General features: G+C 33.3%; 2 protein-coding genes and 2 pseudogenes across 2 annotated transcripts; 3 read left to right on the forward strand and 1 right to left on the reverse strand.

Annotated features, from left to right (window-relative positions):
* Nucleotides 1–697: 697 nt before the first annotated feature.
* On the reverse strand, nucleotides 698–2,444 carry LOC107954823 (pentatricopeptide repeat-containing protein At4g01400, mitochondrial-like; annotated as a pseudogene).
* A 120-nt stretch (nucleotides 2,445–2,564) lies between these two features.
* On the forward strand, nucleotides 2,565–5,976 carry LOC107956203 (protein CANDIDATE G-PROTEIN COUPLED RECEPTOR 2-like; annotated as a pseudogene).
* Nucleotides 5,977–7,109: 1,133 nt separating this feature from the next.
* LOC107954824 (NADH dehydrogenase [ubiquinone] iron-sulfur protein 1, mitochondrial) lies at nucleotides 7,110–12,627 on the forward strand. Its single transcript, XM_016890508.2, has 5 exons — nucleotides 7,110–7,682; nucleotides 8,250–8,496; nucleotides 9,107–9,401; nucleotides 10,308–10,682; nucleotides 11,577–12,627. Exons 1-5 carry the CDS (start codon nucleotides 7,268–7,270, stop codon nucleotides 12,474–12,476), a joined length of 2,232 nt encoding a protein of 743 aa, XP_016745997.2. The 5' UTR covers nucleotides 7,110–7,267; the 3' UTR covers nucleotides 12,477–12,627.
* A 648-nt stretch (nucleotides 12,628–13,275) lies between these two features.
* On the forward strand, nucleotides 13,276–15,849 carry LOC107954825 (microsomal glutathione S-transferase 3). Its single transcript, XM_016890509.2, has 3 exons — nucleotides 13,276–13,810; nucleotides 13,898–14,070; nucleotides 15,529–15,849. Exons 1-3 carry the CDS (start codon nucleotides 13,628–13,630, stop codon nucleotides 15,602–15,604), a joined length of 432 nt encoding a protein of 143 aa, XP_016745998.2. The 5' UTR covers nucleotides 13,276–13,627; the 3' UTR covers nucleotides 15,605–15,849.
* The last annotated feature ends 2,546 nt before the right edge of the window (nucleotides 15,850–18,395 follow it).

Raw genomic sequence — 18,395 nt, forward strand, 5'->3', positions numbered from 1 at the left:
ATTGTTTTCTTTCAACGGCACTCGCAGAGTTGTCGATATAATTGAATTTTTTCCAACCATTTCATCTCTACCCGACTACCAAAAAACTTATCCCGCACCTTGCTTAATAGTTGCTCGTAAATTGCTCTCCAATCGCCAACGCCCACTACCCCCGTAATGATTGACCCATCCACCGGTAAATTGAGTTGTAAAGTTATATCCTCAAATGTAATTGTACACTCACCACATAGAATATGAAATGTGTGTGTCTCGAGTCTTCATTTTCCATCAAAGCGTTGATAAGTGCGGGATTCAATTCAGTCCCCCAAACATATGAGAAATATGCAAGAATCCCGCCTCTTGCAACTGTTGTTCAATAACACTCGGTGCCCTCGTAATTAAATTGTGTATGTAAGTCTCTAAAATCCGATCTTTGGCTTGATTATATATATATATATAATTATAAAATTAATAATGAACTTAATTAAAATTAAAAATTATAATAATATTTTCTTACGATTTACAATTGGACGCTGAAAATGTGCTTGTCATCCAAATGAATAAGTGGAATTACCATTATAAAAATAAATTAAAAACAAAATATAAAATTAAAACAACAAGATTTTAAGAGAAATTTAATGAAAAATTGAGAGCTACAAAGTTAAAAGAATACATGAATTAAAAGAATTGAGAGAATTAGGAGAATGAGATTGAGATATCAAAGGAATAACATGGCTTGGGTTTATATAGCAAATAAATTAAGGGTAAATTACACCAATAGTCACTCAACTTTGGAGTAGCTAACAAAACAGTCATCTAGGTTTCATTTCAGTCTCTCAAATTTTGAAAAATAACAAAACAGTCACTAACGTTATAAAAAAGTGACAAAACAGTCACCGATTAACAGTTTCCGTTAGTGTCTTAACGGGACCGCTGATGTGACAAGTTAACTAGCGAGCGAATGTGGCCAATTAACTTACCACGTTGGATGTCCACAGTAGAAACCCACCCAATTTAAGAAATTGAACAAAAGAAACCTTAATAACAGAGAGGAAGAAGAAGAAGACTATAAAAAAAGTCTTCTTTGCCTAATTTGGCGGGGTCTGATTATTTTCCATTGAAACATCATGTCTTTACTCTTCTTCTTCTTCTTCTTCTTCTTCTTGACTCTCTTCTTCTGTAACCTTCCACCATTATTGTCCCAGCAAGATCGATCCTTCAATTTCTCGAATTTCCCATGGACTCCATCTCAAAACAAATTTCTTATTTCTTCAAACAAAGTCTTCGCTGTTGGGTTTAAGTCAATGAGTTCTTCTGTAAAACTCTACACTTTCTCTATTTGGTATTACAACACATCTAGAAATAACATCCTTGTTTGGTCGGCTAATGATGATTCTCCGGTGACCGAAAATTTGTCTCTTGTCATCTGCCACTGATGGTGTAATTTACTCGAGTAAGACAGCAAAAAAAAAGTGATGACAAGCAAGCAATTTGTTGTAGCAGCAGCTAAAGTTGCAGTGGTATAAACAAGGGCGATACCATTGATATCCAAGCTTAAAGTTATCCTGAAATCAAAAATTTCTCAATTGTTGATATGGTTTCTTCCACTGTAATGGCTACGCAAAAACCTTAACAGCATTCATAGCTCTTCTTTCTCTACAAAAACCCAATATAAAAGTATTATAATGCACAATATCAGGGTTACACCCTTTAACTTTCATTCTACAAAGAAGCTTATAAGCTTCTCTAAGCTTCTTCTTCCTACACAAACTATTCAACAAAGTAGTATAACTCAATGAATCCAGTACGATCCTTTATTTAACATATCTTCTAACAAATCTACTGTTTTATTCACTTGACTCTTCCTGCATATCCCTTGCATAAATCCTATAAAACTCGACATTAGGCATAACGTCTCTCTTAAACATTTTGTTGAATAGTTTGTACGCAATTCTCAAATCCCCGTTCAAATAAAACGCATGCATCAAAATGTTGTAAGATTTAGTATTGGGGAAAACACCTTATTTATGGGCAGTCTTGAAAAGGTCGAAAGCAGGCATGATGAAGTTACGATGAGAAACAAGCAACTCGAGGATACGATTTAAGTTTCTGGGTAAAGGCTTAACGTTGAATTCAAGCATTTTGTAGAACACATTGAGAGCTTTCTCGGGTAAATCAGCTTCGGCGTAGATTTTGATGAGGTAAAAAAAGAGAGTCGGGGTTACCTGATATTGATCGAATTTGAGACGAACGAGAAGGTCATCGATAAGAGAGAAGTGCTTGGAACGGTCAAGTTTGAGAATGAGGATGAGGAAGGAAGAGTAAGAGTGACGAAAATCGGGTTGAGTGGTGGCTGCATTGAAGATTTCTTTAGCAATGAGAGGGTTGAACTGGGCAGATATCAGTTTCAGGACTCGCGTAGGGGAAGCTATTGGCAATGGCGACGATTGCCGTTGATTCGAAAATTAGAGGCATCTCTATTTTTTCTCTTCTCCTCCTTTTTCTTTTTCTCCTCTTCTTCTTCTTTTCTTTTTTCTCTTCTTAAACCTTAAATTAGTGCTGATAAGTCTGTTAAATTGGTGGTAATGGCCAATTGGAGGGTTTTTTTGACACCAAGCATGTCGTCATCTACAATGTCACTTTACCGTGACAGTTGTGACAAAAAATAGCAGAAAGGATTGTTTTGTCGCTTTTCTAAAATTGAGTGATTAAAATAAAATTAATGTGACTATTTTGTCAGTTGGTGTAATTTACCCATAAATTAATCGGTTTTAGCCGTTGGAAAAAAATTGCCATTGAACTATTTTTTATTGTCGGGGAGAAGTTACAGTTGACAAAAAATATTTTCTCTCTTCAAAATCGACTTATTTTTTTATCTAAATATAATAAAAATCAACTAACACGTTAAATATTTTTTAAAAACGTACAGTATGTTGGTTGGGTGTAATGATTATGCCATTATAATCTTATTCCGTGAACCCCACCTAATCATCTGTTTGGTTGGGTGTAATACACTGTTACGGGCTTATTACATTATGTGTGTATTCCCAAAATTGGCTGCTTAATGGCCGATTTCTATTCCCTTCCAAAAGCAGCGTATGGCTATTCATTCCCTCTGTTCTGACTTTCTTTTTCTCATTTTTCAATTTTCGCCCTCAGCTTCATCTTCTGCTTCTGTAATTTTCTTTCCAACCGTCTCTACATTTCCCTTTTTTTTCCATTGATTGCAAAGGAGACCTAGATATTTCAGGTAATTTTTATTTTTTCCTTCTTTATGATTTTCCTTCTTTAACGTTTGGGTTATAATTTTCCCTTCTCTCCTCTTTGTTCTGTTTCTGGGTTTTCAAGCTAAAAAAAATTTCAAAAGCTCTCTCATGGAAAGTCTTATATCATGATTTCTTATTACGGTTGCCTTTGGCTCGTTAGCTTGCTCAACCTTGTTTGGTGTTTCGTTCAGGTTTGTGGGTTTTTTCCCCTCTAATTAATTTTAATGAGTTGTTGTTTTTCTTTAATTTGATTATTGGATCTTTTAGACTATGGTTGTTTCCTTGACATGGTTGCTTTTTATTTTTATTGTAAAGCAAATTGCAATGGAAATTACTGTAACAGACTAGCTGATATTGAAAAGTAAAATTAATAATTGATTAAATGAAGGAATTGCTAAAATCTGACATTAGTTATAGACAAAATCTAATTAGTCAACTTATAAGTCAGGCATTTTGCATCCAAATAACAATGTACTTTCTTGTTTTAATTCTTCACAAATTTGTTTAGTTGATATCCAAAATACTCTTTTTTGTTCTTGCTTCTGTGAGTCTGGGACAACGCAATAAGTAATGCTACTTAAATTAGTGGAATGTAACTTGGGTGTCTTGGTCTCATTAGACAGGGTGCAAAAGTTGTTCGACAATTTTTTCGCATTGTAAACTTAAGAACAAGATTATTGGACAGGAAAGCTATCTAGTATGAGTTTTTTAGGTGATGCTCCTTTGATGTTGTATCTAAGAACAATGCAGAGAAGCCAATAATGAATAATATAGATCAATAGAATGGAAATATGTATAGTAAAAGCCTTCTTTCAAAAGCTTGCGTTCGATAGCTGTGTCTCTTTTAGTGTGGCATGAGCTAACATCTAACTCATTTACCATTTTGAATGGTCAATTTTCCCTTTTTTCTTAAGTGAGAGAAAATCTGTTTACTTTATCCTTTCACATATGAATTGTATCTTAGTGATCGTTACCAAATAGCGTTTTCTGCTTAACATGGCTTATTTGAAAATGATTTATGTTAAGCAGCTGGGCATCTTATTCTTTGATAGTATGAATGAGTTAGGTTAGTAAACTATATGTTTTTAGGAAAATCATAGCCATCAAGATTAATGAAATATGATTGAACCCTGAAGATCATAATTCTAGTTGACAGTAACTTTATTTCTCCATGCAGGCCTGGGAATGCACTCCTGAAAAGGAAATGGCATGGAATATCTTATCATTGTTCACAACTTCTGGGATGCTATTCCTGGAAATTAGCTTGTTGGCATTTCTACTGCAAGGAAATCATGCTAGTGGGTTGCAAGCTTTGACACAGACATTTGTTATTTCAGGGCTTATTGTTGGTTTGGACTTACTTCTCAAGGTATTTATTTTATTCTTAAATATTTCACCTTTCTTGGAAGTTGCATATCTATTGTTGGTGAATCAGATGGTGGTGGAATAACATTACAGGTTCTTCCTTCCTGCAAACTTTACTATTAATAGCAGAGTCACCATTCTTGTGGCCTATAGTTAGATCATTGATCTACTTTAACTTCTTAAGCAATCTCAAATTTGAAATATGATCGTGCATACTTGTTTTTTAATTGTTTTCATTTTCTAATATGGAAAACACACGATGTTGTTCCATTTAGTATTTTTCTTGTAGTGAATTGTTTTAACATTTCTCTGTTGATGCTTTATATATTATGATATTAATATTTCAATGTATGTTTTCCCTCCTTTAGGCTATTTACCTATTTGGATTCGGTGTGCCCTTGTTCATTGACAACTCCGAACATCCACGTCAGATAAAATGGGGTCTGTGGGTTGTTCACAGGCTAGTGCTGACTGCTATTTATGGCTCCATACTGTTTATGTACCATTACAAGTGGAGAGAAAGATAACCTGGTATGTTCATCTAAGTTACTTACACTTTTTGCAAGTTGCTTAATCATATACAAATATGTTGCTTCTTTGTCCTTCTGCAGCAAGACCTGCATTCTACAAATATGTTGCCTTCATGTTCATCTTGAATGCACTAGAACTGTTTGGTTGTGCACTAACTGGAAATGGAGCTAGCTTTGGGTTTTGGTAAATACAAGCTTGTTGCCAATTTATAATCCAAATATTATTTATATTAGTATATTATATTCCTTTTCAAACGGTTTTCTAAAGAGGTGTACAAAACACATTTACAGGTTGTACAGCGCCACAATCGTTTACTACCATGCCTTTTACCTTCCTCTTCTGTATATTACTTTTCTAGCAAATTTTTTTGAGGTAATAATTTATTTTCATATTCATAGTAAAAAATGCATCTGTTTAATTGATTTTTAGCACAGATTTATAACATGTAAGCATGGCCAAAATATCTTTTAATGAATGCAGGAGGAAGACATGCATTTAGAGAATGTGTACTACTCAGAGATGAAAGATGCTAGTTTCTTTGATGCTGACTGGGAGTAAGCATTGAATGAACTTTGAATTAGTAGCTTCTCTATACATAAAGCTTTGTAAATATAAAGTGCAGTTCAAATTGTAAAATATCTGTTCAAACGGATGATGGATCTATGTCTCAATATACCGATATTGCTGCGGGAACAAATCCAATAATGTAGAATGTGCTTTACCTAAAGCTTCTTCCTAAAGATCAGTTAGTCCTTGATTTTTTTTTTCAGTATGTACTATGTGTTATCAAGTAGATTTGGAGTTTGAATATCTACATCTAAATTATTTTCATTTCCAAGCAGAGATCTTTTCTGTTCAATTTTCTTGTAACAAAATAAATAGTATCATTGTGTTTGTTATTGTAGAATTCCAAGAGTATTGTATTGATAGAATTTGATGGAATTTGAATGGCTCGCAGGTTTGATGGAGTTTATTTTTTAATTTTTTAATTCTGTTCAATTATAATTAACACTACAAAAATTATCTCAACAAACGAAACAAAAAAAAGATGTAAAATACAAACAAATCATTTTTTTAAAGGAAGATATTTAACACGCTATATTAATCAAATGGGGTTTTTTTAATAATAATTATTAAGTCATCAATTAATCAAATCCACAAAAACACTTTCTTTTCTTTTCTTTTTTGGGTGATTGATAAAGAAATGAATTTCAACTTTTTTATAGTATTATACATTATAAAGTAGATTATATATTATTTTTATAGTATTATATATTATGATTTTAGTAAATTCATATAAGAATAATTATATTAAGAATTTTATTAAATTATATATTTTTATTAAATTATATTTAATAATTATTATTTTAGATTATATTTTATAGTATTATATATTATGATTTTAGTAAATTCATTTAAGAATATTTAATATTAAGAATTTTATTAAATTATATATTTTTATTAAATTATATTTAATAATTATTATTTTAGATTATATTTTATAGTATTATATATTATGATTTTATTAAATTCATATAAGAATATTTAATATTAAGAATTTTATTAAATTATATATTTTATTAAATTATATTTAATAATAATTATGTTAAAATATGATTAAATTATTTATTATTTATATTAATAATCTTATTAAAATTTAATAATAATAACAATAATCATCTATCTAAAAAAATTCTACTAATGGGTATTCTAGTCATTTTAATTTTTTTCCTTATGCTATTCAACATCATTTCATTCAACCAAACACAAGAATACTATTATGGATCTATTAAATTTCATTCAACCAAACAACTAAATTACTATTACGTCTTTATTCTATTACACCTCTATTCTATTACAACGAACTAAACGTGCCAGTAATATATTGCTAATTTACCCTTAATAGACACAATTTTCGGAAAGAAAAGCATTACTTTACAAGCTTAATTTAAAACGATAACGTATGGAAACCCAAAGGCAGACCATGTGGAGAAAAACGGGTCAACTTGAAACCCGAATTGTGGGAATCACACGCCTTTCATTTCATTTCAGTGCAAACTCGAAATCTGTCGCCACTCTTTCTCAGCTCCAACAAAGAAGCTAAGAGATCTCACCGTACTGGAAAAATGGGATTAGGGTTGTTAGCTTCAAGAACCCTTAAGACCTCCAGGGTTCTCTCTTCTCAGTACTCTCGATTCCGACCCATCGTCACCAAACCTGGCCTCCAATCCCCCGATGCATCAGCTGCCGCACCAGCAACGCAGCCGGAGCCCACTCCGCCTCTGCCTAAGAAACCTGTGGGCGGTGCCCGGGTCCACTTCACCAACCCAGATGATGCTCTCGAGGTGTTCGTTGATGGATACCCTGTGAAAATCCCTAAGGGCATGACTGTTCTTCAGGCCTGCGAGATCGCTGGAGTTGACATTCCTAGGTTTTGTTATCATAGCCGACTTTCGATCGCGGGAAACTGCCGTATGTGCCTTGTTGAGGTTGAAAAATCCCCCAAGCCCGTCGCCTCTTGCGCCATGCCTGCCCTTCCTGGTGAGCCTTTCCGTTTCATTGCCCTTTCTTTTTTCTTTTATTTTGGATAGATAAATTCATTCATTTGTTTGGATTTAACCTTCACGGAGGAACGATTTTGATTTCCTATATACAGATTCGTGACTTAATTAGGTGGATTTAGTGATTTAGATTTGGGTATCAAATTAATTGAATACTATTTAGTTTGCTTCAACTTTTCCTTGCTATTTTTATGCTGCTATTTGTTCTGTCTAATGTTAAGAAATATACAACGCTACGATTCATTACACTATGATCCAATTCTCTCTCTTTTAAAGTATTTATATTCGCATAAATTTCTTTTTTATTTTACCTTTTTAGCAATATGGCTTTGGAAATGCTAAGCTCTTGTGTGAAACTGCTCTTGCAAGTCGAAAGTGCTTTTCATTTAAACAATTTAACCTTCACGGAATTAGGCTGCTCTTTATCTAAATCTGTCCTTTTGTTTTATATTTTGGTTTGGTTCTGGTATTTCCCAGTACATTCTTTATTTATCTTCTTCTTCTTGTTATTATTATGTTCTCTAATTCTCCTGGGACTCTAATATAGGAATGAAGATTAAGACAGATACGCCATTGGCAAAGAAGGCACGTGAAGGAGTGATGGAGTTTTTGCTGATGAACCATCCACTGGATTGTCCAATTTGTGATCAGGGTGGAGAATGTGATCTCCAGGATCAGTCTATGGCATTTGGATCTGATCGTGGCCGTTTTACTGAAATGAAGAGATCTGTTGTTGACAAGAATCTTGGTCCTTTGGTGAAGACTGTCATGACTCGGTGCATTCAGTGTACTAGGTCTGAAATTATCCTAATAATATTCCCAAGGGCTTTATTTATTTATATTTTCAAAGATTTTAAGATTTGAATCCAAAGGATAACTGCTTCCACTGATGATTTTCTTTTAAATAAACAAATGCATTGGAGAATTTTTAGCTTTAGATATTTATGGCTACATATAGGTGCCGAGAATTTATATTCCAATAAATCCCACTTAAGAATGACTGATATTGCTTGTTTATGTGTTCACTACCTTTTTAATCATGTGTTGCCCTACACTTAGAATTGTTTATATCAGATTGTGATTAAGTTGGCCTATACAATTTGCTTTGCGAATTTTGCTTTACTTCATTATGTTAGACTGATGCACTTTTTCTATTACACAAATCAGTCTGAGTTCTAAAGCTTTGTGATTCATAAATAGGTCTTTCAAGGCCTCTCTAGTGTTTTTTCCTTTTTGAGTATTAAGCTAAAAGTTGCAGCTTCTTCTTTAAGGCATTTTTGGGCCAAATTGTTGTGATCTTTTGAGGATTTGTTTGTTTGAGAAATTATCTATAAGCAATTTTCTTTCTGTTCTATGTTCGATAGGTCAGAGCTTGAGGCAACTAACTTTTTGTGGTCTCATCAGGTGTGTCAGGTTTGCAACAGAAGTTGCTGGGGTTCAGGATCTTGGCATGTTGGGTCGTGGTAGTGGAGAAGAAATTGGGACTTACGTTGAAAAGCTTATGACAAGTGAGCTTTCTGGAAATGTAATTGATATTTGCCCTGTTGGAGCTCTTACCTCTAAACCCTTTGCATTTAAGGCCCGAAACTGGGAGTTGAAAGGAACAGAGACCATTGATGTGACTGATGCAGTTGGATCCAACATTCGAATTGATAGCAGAGGTCCGGAGGTTATGCGTATCCTTCCGCGTTTAAATGAGGTAAGTGTAAATTGTCATATGATGCTTATGGTACACTCATTTCTAGGAATCTTTTGTCTGATGCCCATGAAGCAATGAACTATCCGTTGAGTGTTGACTGCTTTTGTGCTAGTACTTTTAAGTGTTCTGGTCTTATCACTTCAGTAACTCTACGACCTGTATTATTTCTGTTTATGAGATAAGCAGCCTCTATATTCAGTTCTTAAGGAGATGTGATAATATAAGATTGACTTATACCAGCTTTAAATTGTCATTTTGATTACTGTGGCATATGTAACAACACATTAATGATATTGCTTTGTACATTTTCCGCTGTAGTTTTAGCTAGACACATCTTATTTTCCAGTTGTGACTGTAAATTTGTGGCATGGGCTGCATGGGATAGAGTTATTATGGTCTTGTTAACATCTGAGAAGGGCTTGGTTAGCAAATTTATCCCACAATTTACTGCTACCCCTAAAGAATGTGGAAATTGGGAATTGTGGACTTTTCTAATAGAGTTTGTTTCATTTAGGTAATATGGTTAAATGTTACTCTTCCAGTTTGTGCAAGGTTCGAAGTAACTAAGGTTTCTTGTCATGAACTTCTGAAGTTTCAATGATTAAAATTTTAAGAAGGGAATTTGCACTTTCAAAGCTGATTATTTTTTCCAACTGGTGCAGTCCTTTTTATCTGAGTAACATGCATTAGTCATTGAAATGTTTATAATTATCAATAAAAAGAAAAAAAAGAAGGAACTGTTCTTTTTTTTTTATGAAGAAAAAGGTTTCTCAATGTTCTGTTTGCCTGCCTAAATCAGATTTTGTCCGTTAGAAAAACACTGAACTTAATTGTTCTGCTAATAGCCAGAGTGTTGATCTGTTTGACAAGATAAGTAACTTTTGCCTGTTTTATTGACCTTTGTAGGATATAAATGAAGAATGGATATCAGATAAGACTCGTTTCTGTTATGATGGGCTGAAGAGACAGAGGCTAAATGACCCCATGATTCGTGATGCTAATGGACGCTTTAAGGCTGTGAGCTGGCGTGATGCATTGGCTGTTGTTGCTGAGGTTGCCCTTCAGGTTAAACCAGAGGAAATTGTTGGGATTGCCGGTAAGCTTTCCGATGCTGAATCCATGATGGCACTGAAAGATTTGTTAAACAACATGGGATCAAACAATGTTTGGTGCGAAGGAACTGGCATAAGCCCTAATGCTGATCTAAGATATAGATATCTCATGAATAGCAGTATTGCTGGGCTTGAGAAGGCTGACGTATTCCTTTTGGTTGGTACCCAGGTAATGCTCTAGCAACCCCAATTCTTATATTGTATGCTTCTTGCCTGTGCTCATTCTGAATGTCACAATGTCTTTTATCCAATTTCACTGCGCATGGTTAGCAATTACTTATCAGTATGGGTTACATTTTCCTTCTAAATCAAATTAATATTTTTGGATGCATGCTGTCGGTTCATTCTCTGAATTATTTCTGTAGGTTTGAATCATGTCTTCTGTGTGGCTTGTGTAGGTTTATAGAAGAATTTAGTTCTATACTTCTATTTATATAATATTGAGTTTTAAATAGTATTTCTTTCTGCTATGAAAGCAAAAGGGTGTTAGATATATATGTTTTTAAGTATATGGTGTCTTTAGTCGCCTATACTATATTAGTGCTATATTTGCCATCCTAGTCTTACAGTTCTAGTTCTTTGGATGTCTCTTAAATTTTATTAAAGCCTCATAAAGTATTGCTAAATCAATAAAATGCTAAAATAGTAAAGGTCCAGTAAGTTCTTTATTGGCATAAACTAAAATGATTAAAATCAAAATGTATAGTGATTCTGGGGAAAAGAAAACACAATGGATGACACGAACCGTTGAATTGAGGTTTAAAGTCATACGGGCTTACCAAATAGAAGCCAAAAGGAATGTTGAGAGAAATCTGAGTAGCTCCAAAGGTGTAAGGGAATGGAAATTTTGATACCAATATAGCCCGACATTCTAAGCCATAAACAGAGTGCTAGATCACTAATCAAGTAAAGAAAAAAAGATACTGTTGCCCAAACAATAAAATGTGTGTGAATAGTGCGGATAGATTGGATTTTAGAATATGGAAAGTATAAGGTATGATGATCATAAAATTTCTTGTTAATTTTCAGCTTAATAATCTTATAATTTCGTGTTAAATTTCAGCCAAGGGTTGAAGCTGCTATGGTAAATGCTAGAATTCGTAAAACGGTTCGAGCATCAAATGCTAAAGTTGCCTATATTGGTCCGCCAACCGAATTCAACTATGATTGCCAGCATCTTGGTACTGGCCCACAAACACTTACAGAAATTGCTGAGGGTCGTCATTCTTTTTGCTCGGCCATCTCAAATGCCAAAAACCCAGCCATCATTGTTGGTGCTGGCCTGTTTGAGAGGGACGACAAAGATGCAATTTTTGCTGCTGTTGAAGCCATTGCGAAGAATGGAAATGTCATCAGACCTGACTGGAATGGATTCAATGTTTTACTTCTCAATGCGGCCCAGGCTGCAGCCCTCGACCTTGGACTTGTACCAGAATCCAGCAACAGCATTGAGTCCGCGAAATTCTTGTATTTAATGGGTGCTGATGATTTGAACTTGGACAAAGTTCCAGCAGATGCTTTTGTAGTGTATATGGGGCACCATGGGGACCAAAGCGTCTATCGTGCCAATGTAATTCTTCCTTCAGCAGCATTCAGTGAGAAGGAGGGTACATATGAAAATACAGAAGGGTGCTCTCAGCAAACATTGCCTGCAGTCCCTACAGTGGGTGATGCTAGGGATGATTGGAAGATTATTCGAGCACTCTCTGAGGTTGCAGGAATTCGTTTACCTTATGATACGTTAGGAGCCATACGATCCAGGATGAGGACTGTGGCACCAAACCTACTCAACACAGATGAGATAGAGCCAGCTGCTTTTGGACCTTCATTGAGTCCGGACTGTAGTCAGAAGATAAGCTCGACACCGTTCAAGGCTGCTGTTGAGAATTTCTACATGACTGATTCGATTACCAGGGCATCAAAGATAATGGCACAATGCAGCGCTATGCTACTAAAGAAGTGAGTGATAGGATTCAGGTATTAATAAACATTTGAGATTCACTTGTTTTTTTGGTTCATTTCTGTCATGCCTTAAGCAGTGTACTGGCTTAACTTCTTGAACAGTGACAGTATGTGAATAAAGGAAACTAAGGTCCTTGGCGTTTTGCTTTAAATGTAGTATTTAAAAGCATTTGCTTGTGTTGTGTAAGACTCGTTGTTTCCAAAGTCATACTCCCTTGTGTTCAGCTTGGTTCTTTCGACGGGAAGCCTGGAACCAGAGAACTCGATAAAATTGGAGTGTTTTTAACCTCCCCCACAAAAAAAAAATATATATGGTCAATTTATATTTTTATTTTCATTCTTATCCAAGTCGATTTATTTATGCATCAACCTTGATAGTAATGATGATGATTAAGATGATGAAATAGTGTTTTTTTTTTATTTAAAAGAAAGAAAGAACTACTGTATATTTTTTATTTTATGAATTATATTCAGCTGGTTTTTTTAATATTTTATGAATTATGATGATTAAGCTTCACTAATACTTTAAGCTATACTTATATAATGTGTGCTACAAATTAATTTAACATCAACTTAATTTAAAAAATTACATGAAATCAATTTTTACAAAACAATGAATGTTAATATAATAATGTTTTTGCATTTTATTATTTTTATATGAAATATTTAAATTAAACAACTGAAAATAAAAATAAATGTTTTTGAGGATTAAACCCATATTCGAGATGAGGTAATACAGTTTGACCTCATATTTAAAAATTTTAAGTAAGACTTCATGCTATTAAATAATTTTTTATGCAAATAATTTTAATGACGAAATAAAAAAGGGAAATTGGGGTGGGAGGATCCAGTCCAGCAAGGAATCAATTGACAAATTCCGTGGTTTCCATTTCCTCTCAATTTTCCCACTTCTCGATAGTTGGTTTTGAATTATTTATTTATATTACAGTGAAACAAAGAATAAAAAAAAATTCAAGGGGCCGGTTCTGACAATTTTTGTAGTTTTGTATACGGATAAACTGGGCGTGCAAGTCAAGAATCCCGTAGAATAGAAAAGAAGGTGGAAATTAAATTCAAACCCAGTGGGCGACTGGAGTGAAAAATCGTTATAAGAATTCAAAAAAGAGAAGAAAAGAAAAAAGCAGAGAAAAGATGGAGATGATAATGGGAAAGGAATACGGTTATGTAGCGATAGTGGTGGTTGTTTACTGCTGCCTCAACATGTGGATGGGGTTCCAAGTTGTGAAAGCTCGCAAGAAGTATAAGGTCAATTTCCCAAACCTCTACGCTCTCGAATCCGAAAACAAAAATGCCAAAATCTTCAACTGTGTTCAGGTTTGCTTATTTCGCCTTCGCCTTCGCCTTTGATCTTGATTTGTTTGTCAATACGTTGAATTGAATGCGTATAAAATGTAAATGCAGAGAGGGCACCAGAACTCGCTGGAGATGATGCCCGTGTTCTTCATTTTGATAGTATTGGGAGGGATGGGGCATCCTTGCGTCTCCGCTGCACTGGGTCTTTTCTACACCGTCACCCGTTATTTTTACTTCACCGGCTATTCCACCGGCGATCCTCAGAACCGTCTCACTATCGGGTATTTCATTTTCTCGATCTCTTTTCTCGGTATTTGTTTGTAATTGATTCATTAAAAGAAAAAGAAAAAAAACCCAGAAAACCGACTTAACTGAACTAATTAGACCCTTCCCTGTGAAAACTGAGATGTTGAAGTTGAACTTTATATTTTATTTATATAATTTCTTATGTTTCATATATGTGCTTACATTTTAATTAGAACCCTTAGATTTTCTTTTTTTGTTGCCATAAATTTAGAAGTTAATATAATAATGAAATTATAAATTTACTTTTCCAGAATTCTATAATTTAATCCAGAATTTTTAAAAATCTTTTTCACGAGAATTAATTTAGGTACCAATTAAAGTTTTAAGGGTTTATTTGGATGTAGTTTATAAAAATTTTAAATCATATATTTTATTTTTATTATATTACTAAATTCACATTCAAAAATAATTATAATATTTAATTTAGAATTATTAGTTAAAAATTTGAAATAAAATTAAAGTTGTAATAATTATATAGTTAATTTTAGAATAAATTTATTACTTGAATACAACTCTAAAATTTGTTTCACTGCATTTATTGGTTAAATCTCACAAATTTTATGGTAAACGCTTTACTTGTGAACAATTCATATTTTTTAATCCACCATGCCACATTAATTACACCAATAATTTTTGTGAAAAATACTAAATTACATTGAAGTTTCCGAAAATATATATTAGGTAATAAATTAATATATTTACTTAATTGATTTCTTGTCATAGAAACATAAACGTATTAATATGTTAAATTCATTGGTGACATATGGAAAGTTTCTAATTTTATTCAAAACCTGGCTATAGAATATATATATGTATTAGATTTGAATAGAATTTTAAAATTTTTAATTATTATTAGAGTTAATTACTTATTATTTTAAATAATATTATGTTATACTAATTACATAAAATAAAATTATATGGAATGTTGAATGTGTTAAAAAATCTTTTAATTATTATTTAAAATTTTCTATTATAATATTTAAATTAATAAATTAATATATTTTAATTACATTCAATAATTCAAGTAAGAAATATTGTTTTATGTTAATTGTTATAATTAGAAATACAAATAAATTAAATATTAGATACATAAAATTATATATGACATTAAAAGTTAGTTTAAATAAAGTAACAAAGTTTAATGTAATTTAATCAAATCAACTTAAGTTGGCGGATTGAATCGTATTTCTTTTTCTAATTCATATATTCTATTAAAAAATTAATTAATTTTATAATTTTATTTAATATTTAATATATTTAAATTATGTGGGTCGAGCTATCAATTACATCAACTGAATTAACATATTTAAGTTAGAATTCTTTAATTGACATCAATGGGATCTGCATTAATCAAATTGAATAATGTGAATTAATTGATTAGTTCTTGTTGTTATTCGATAGAAAAATAAAAATGATAATATTATGATGTGCAGGAAATATGGGTTTTTGGCATTGTTTGGGCTGATGATTTGCACCATTTCATTCGGAATCAAGCTGCTTCGATCATGATTAACTGCCTTTGCAGATACTTTTCCCTTTTTTGCTTTACCAATTAAATAATTTAGTGTCTGGTCTTTAGTGTTTTCAAACAGACTTCCTTCTTGTATTCTGTTTGTAGGTTTTTGTGTGTTTTGGAGGTTGAATTTACTCTTTATTCCACATTTTAACCTTTGATTGAATATTGTAATTTTGGTGGGTTATGTCAATCTGTTTTTTTTTTCAAGTTAATGAAATTAAATAATACAATTATGCAACTATGAGTTTAGCAATGTGATTATTGTTGCGTATAGGTTTACAATATTAGAAGTTTGTGAAGTATCGTTTGTTGAGAATTAGTGTGGTTCCAATGAACTTCTCAACCGGTTGCTATTGTTTTTAGTGGGGGATTTTGTCTCCCAATTTTGTTTAGAGCTTAAGTGCCTAAATAGGTGGTCTAAAGAGGCAGTGGGTGAGTTCACAAAGCGGGAGCTTCCTGAGAAGGCAAACCTGGCGTGTTGCATAAGGTTGTTGAGGGGAGGTTGACTTTATTAGGATAAGTCTACGAAGTGTGGTTCCTTAGGAGCCGACGAACCCCTCAACAAGTCATTACTGTCCTTAGTGGAGGGTTTTGTCTCTCAACTCTTCCAAGAGCCCGAGTACCTAGAGAGGTAACAAGTTTACAAAGTCGAAACACCTTTTCAGGTGGCTAAGAAGGTGAACGTGCATGGTTGTTGAGGGGAGGTTAACTTCGTCAAGAGAAGTTTGCTAGTGTCATTTTTCGGGAGTCGATGGACCCTTTAATAAGTCAATTTTATCCTTAATAGAGTTTTATCTCTTGACCCTCTCGAAAGCTCAAGTGCGACTCATAAAGCAAAAGTGCCAAAGAAGGCGAGCCATGTGTGACGCACATGGTTGGACTTGAACCCATTCCCTATAGCATATAGTACACTTATGGTTGAGTTGTCACCACTTAGTCTACTACAAAGTATCATCTGCAAAGAGCGATGGGACTCCTCAATGGATTGATAGTTTTCACAGTAAGGGTTTCGTCTCCTAACTCGACGAATGTTTAAAGAAGTGGCGGGTTCATAGAGTAAGATTGCCTAGTTAAGTGCTTGATCAAGCAAACCATACACCACCAAGGACAATATCAACTTTTTGAGGAGATTATTGGCTTTCGATGGATGATGCTTCACTGACTTCTCCTGACAAAGTCGATCTCTCTTCAACAATTAGCAAAGCATGTCAAGTTTCAGTCCTTAAATTTAATATACAAAAAATTTAAATGATTTCTAGTTACATTTTCTAATATACTATTCTCCTTAAATCCCTAACTAATTATACTCACACAAGAAAAACAATGTGCTTAAATCCACTCAAATTTGCAACATTAACGAGTTTATAACATCAGCCATACCAACTACTATGCTTAAAACCTTAAATATATATTTCGTTTTGTAGATATTTAGCTATCAATGAAAAGTATTCAAATATCTTAATACAAATCACCGACCTTATTATCCATGCTAATATTAGTGTTATTTTAAACCATGTCAAACTGGCTGATTAGATTAGAAACCGGTTGATATATTAACCTGAACATAGGGTTGAACCAATTTCTAAGTAAATTACTTGGAATCGATAAAAAATTGAAAATCGAGACAAACTAATGATTGAATTGATTTTATAATTTTTTAAATATATTTTATTTTAAATATTTATTTAATTATTGTTGAACTAAAAGCCAATGGTCTCACTAGTTTGACCTTCAATCCAATTATTAAAACATTGGCTAGTATGATATATAAGTGGTCCTCACAAAATAAGGTGAAGATGAGCTAGCCGGCTAAAATCAGAATACCATGTTACAGTTGTTCTAATCATGGTAGCCAATGTCCTTATGATATTAGTGTTGGTCTGGTGGCCTAAGTGTAGTATTTTTGTCTAATTACACTTGTAATTTTTTCGAACAGATTGGTTAATAAAATTATTCATGAATTACATTAATACTTTGTATATTGTCCTCACGTGGCTTTTGCACACAAAGCAAAATGGAAGCAAATGTTTCTTACTGGTTGTCTAATGTTTAACTAATACTAAGCAATATTGTCTGGTCAGATCGTAATACAAAAAGACAACTTATATTAGTAAATGAACTTAAACATGTCATTAGTCCAATTGAAAATGAGCAAACTAATTTAAAGACTAATATGTTGTCTATCAAGTCCAATTGGGGAGATGTCTTGTCTTGGGCATCGAAGCAAATGACTCCTAGAAGATATAAACATAGATGTGAATGACTGGACTAACAGTACATCAGACATGACCTAAGCATAATAGATCCTGATCTTTTTATGGATTTATTCACTTGTGACGTTCATAGTGTGGCATACCTAAATCCTGAGTGGATGGCGGACTATGTATGCGTGACTTGTACACTTTGATGTAAGTAAAAACCTGAGTTCAAATAGATAAGGAACCGAAAGCTGGTGCATTAGGTGTACGACTTCTGTAGTATGTAGAATCATTCATAGCACATAGCCCAAAACATGGGTAATGATATCCTCTCATTGGCATTACATGGTTGATAAAAAGTAAACGTGGCCACAGGTTGTCCGTCTTTGTGATAGATGACTTTATCACTATTTGATAATGATTGACTTTTCATGAAGAAATATGTAATGACTACCATGAGATAAAATATGGTCATATTAGGAGAATGAATATTATCCCCAAGAGATCAAGGATATCCTATGAGGGTAATACACTTATGACAAGGTCATTGGACGAGCATTGAGTAGTTGCTTTTGTTGGTAATGTA

Source organism: Gossypium hirsutum, chromosome D07 (assembly GCF_007990345.1).
Source record: "Gossypium hirsutum isolate 1008001.06 chromosome D07, Gossypium_hirsutum_v2.1, whole genome shotgun sequence".
Taxonomy (NCBI): Eukaryota; Viridiplantae; Streptophyta; class Magnoliopsida; order Malvales; family Malvaceae; genus Gossypium; species Gossypium hirsutum.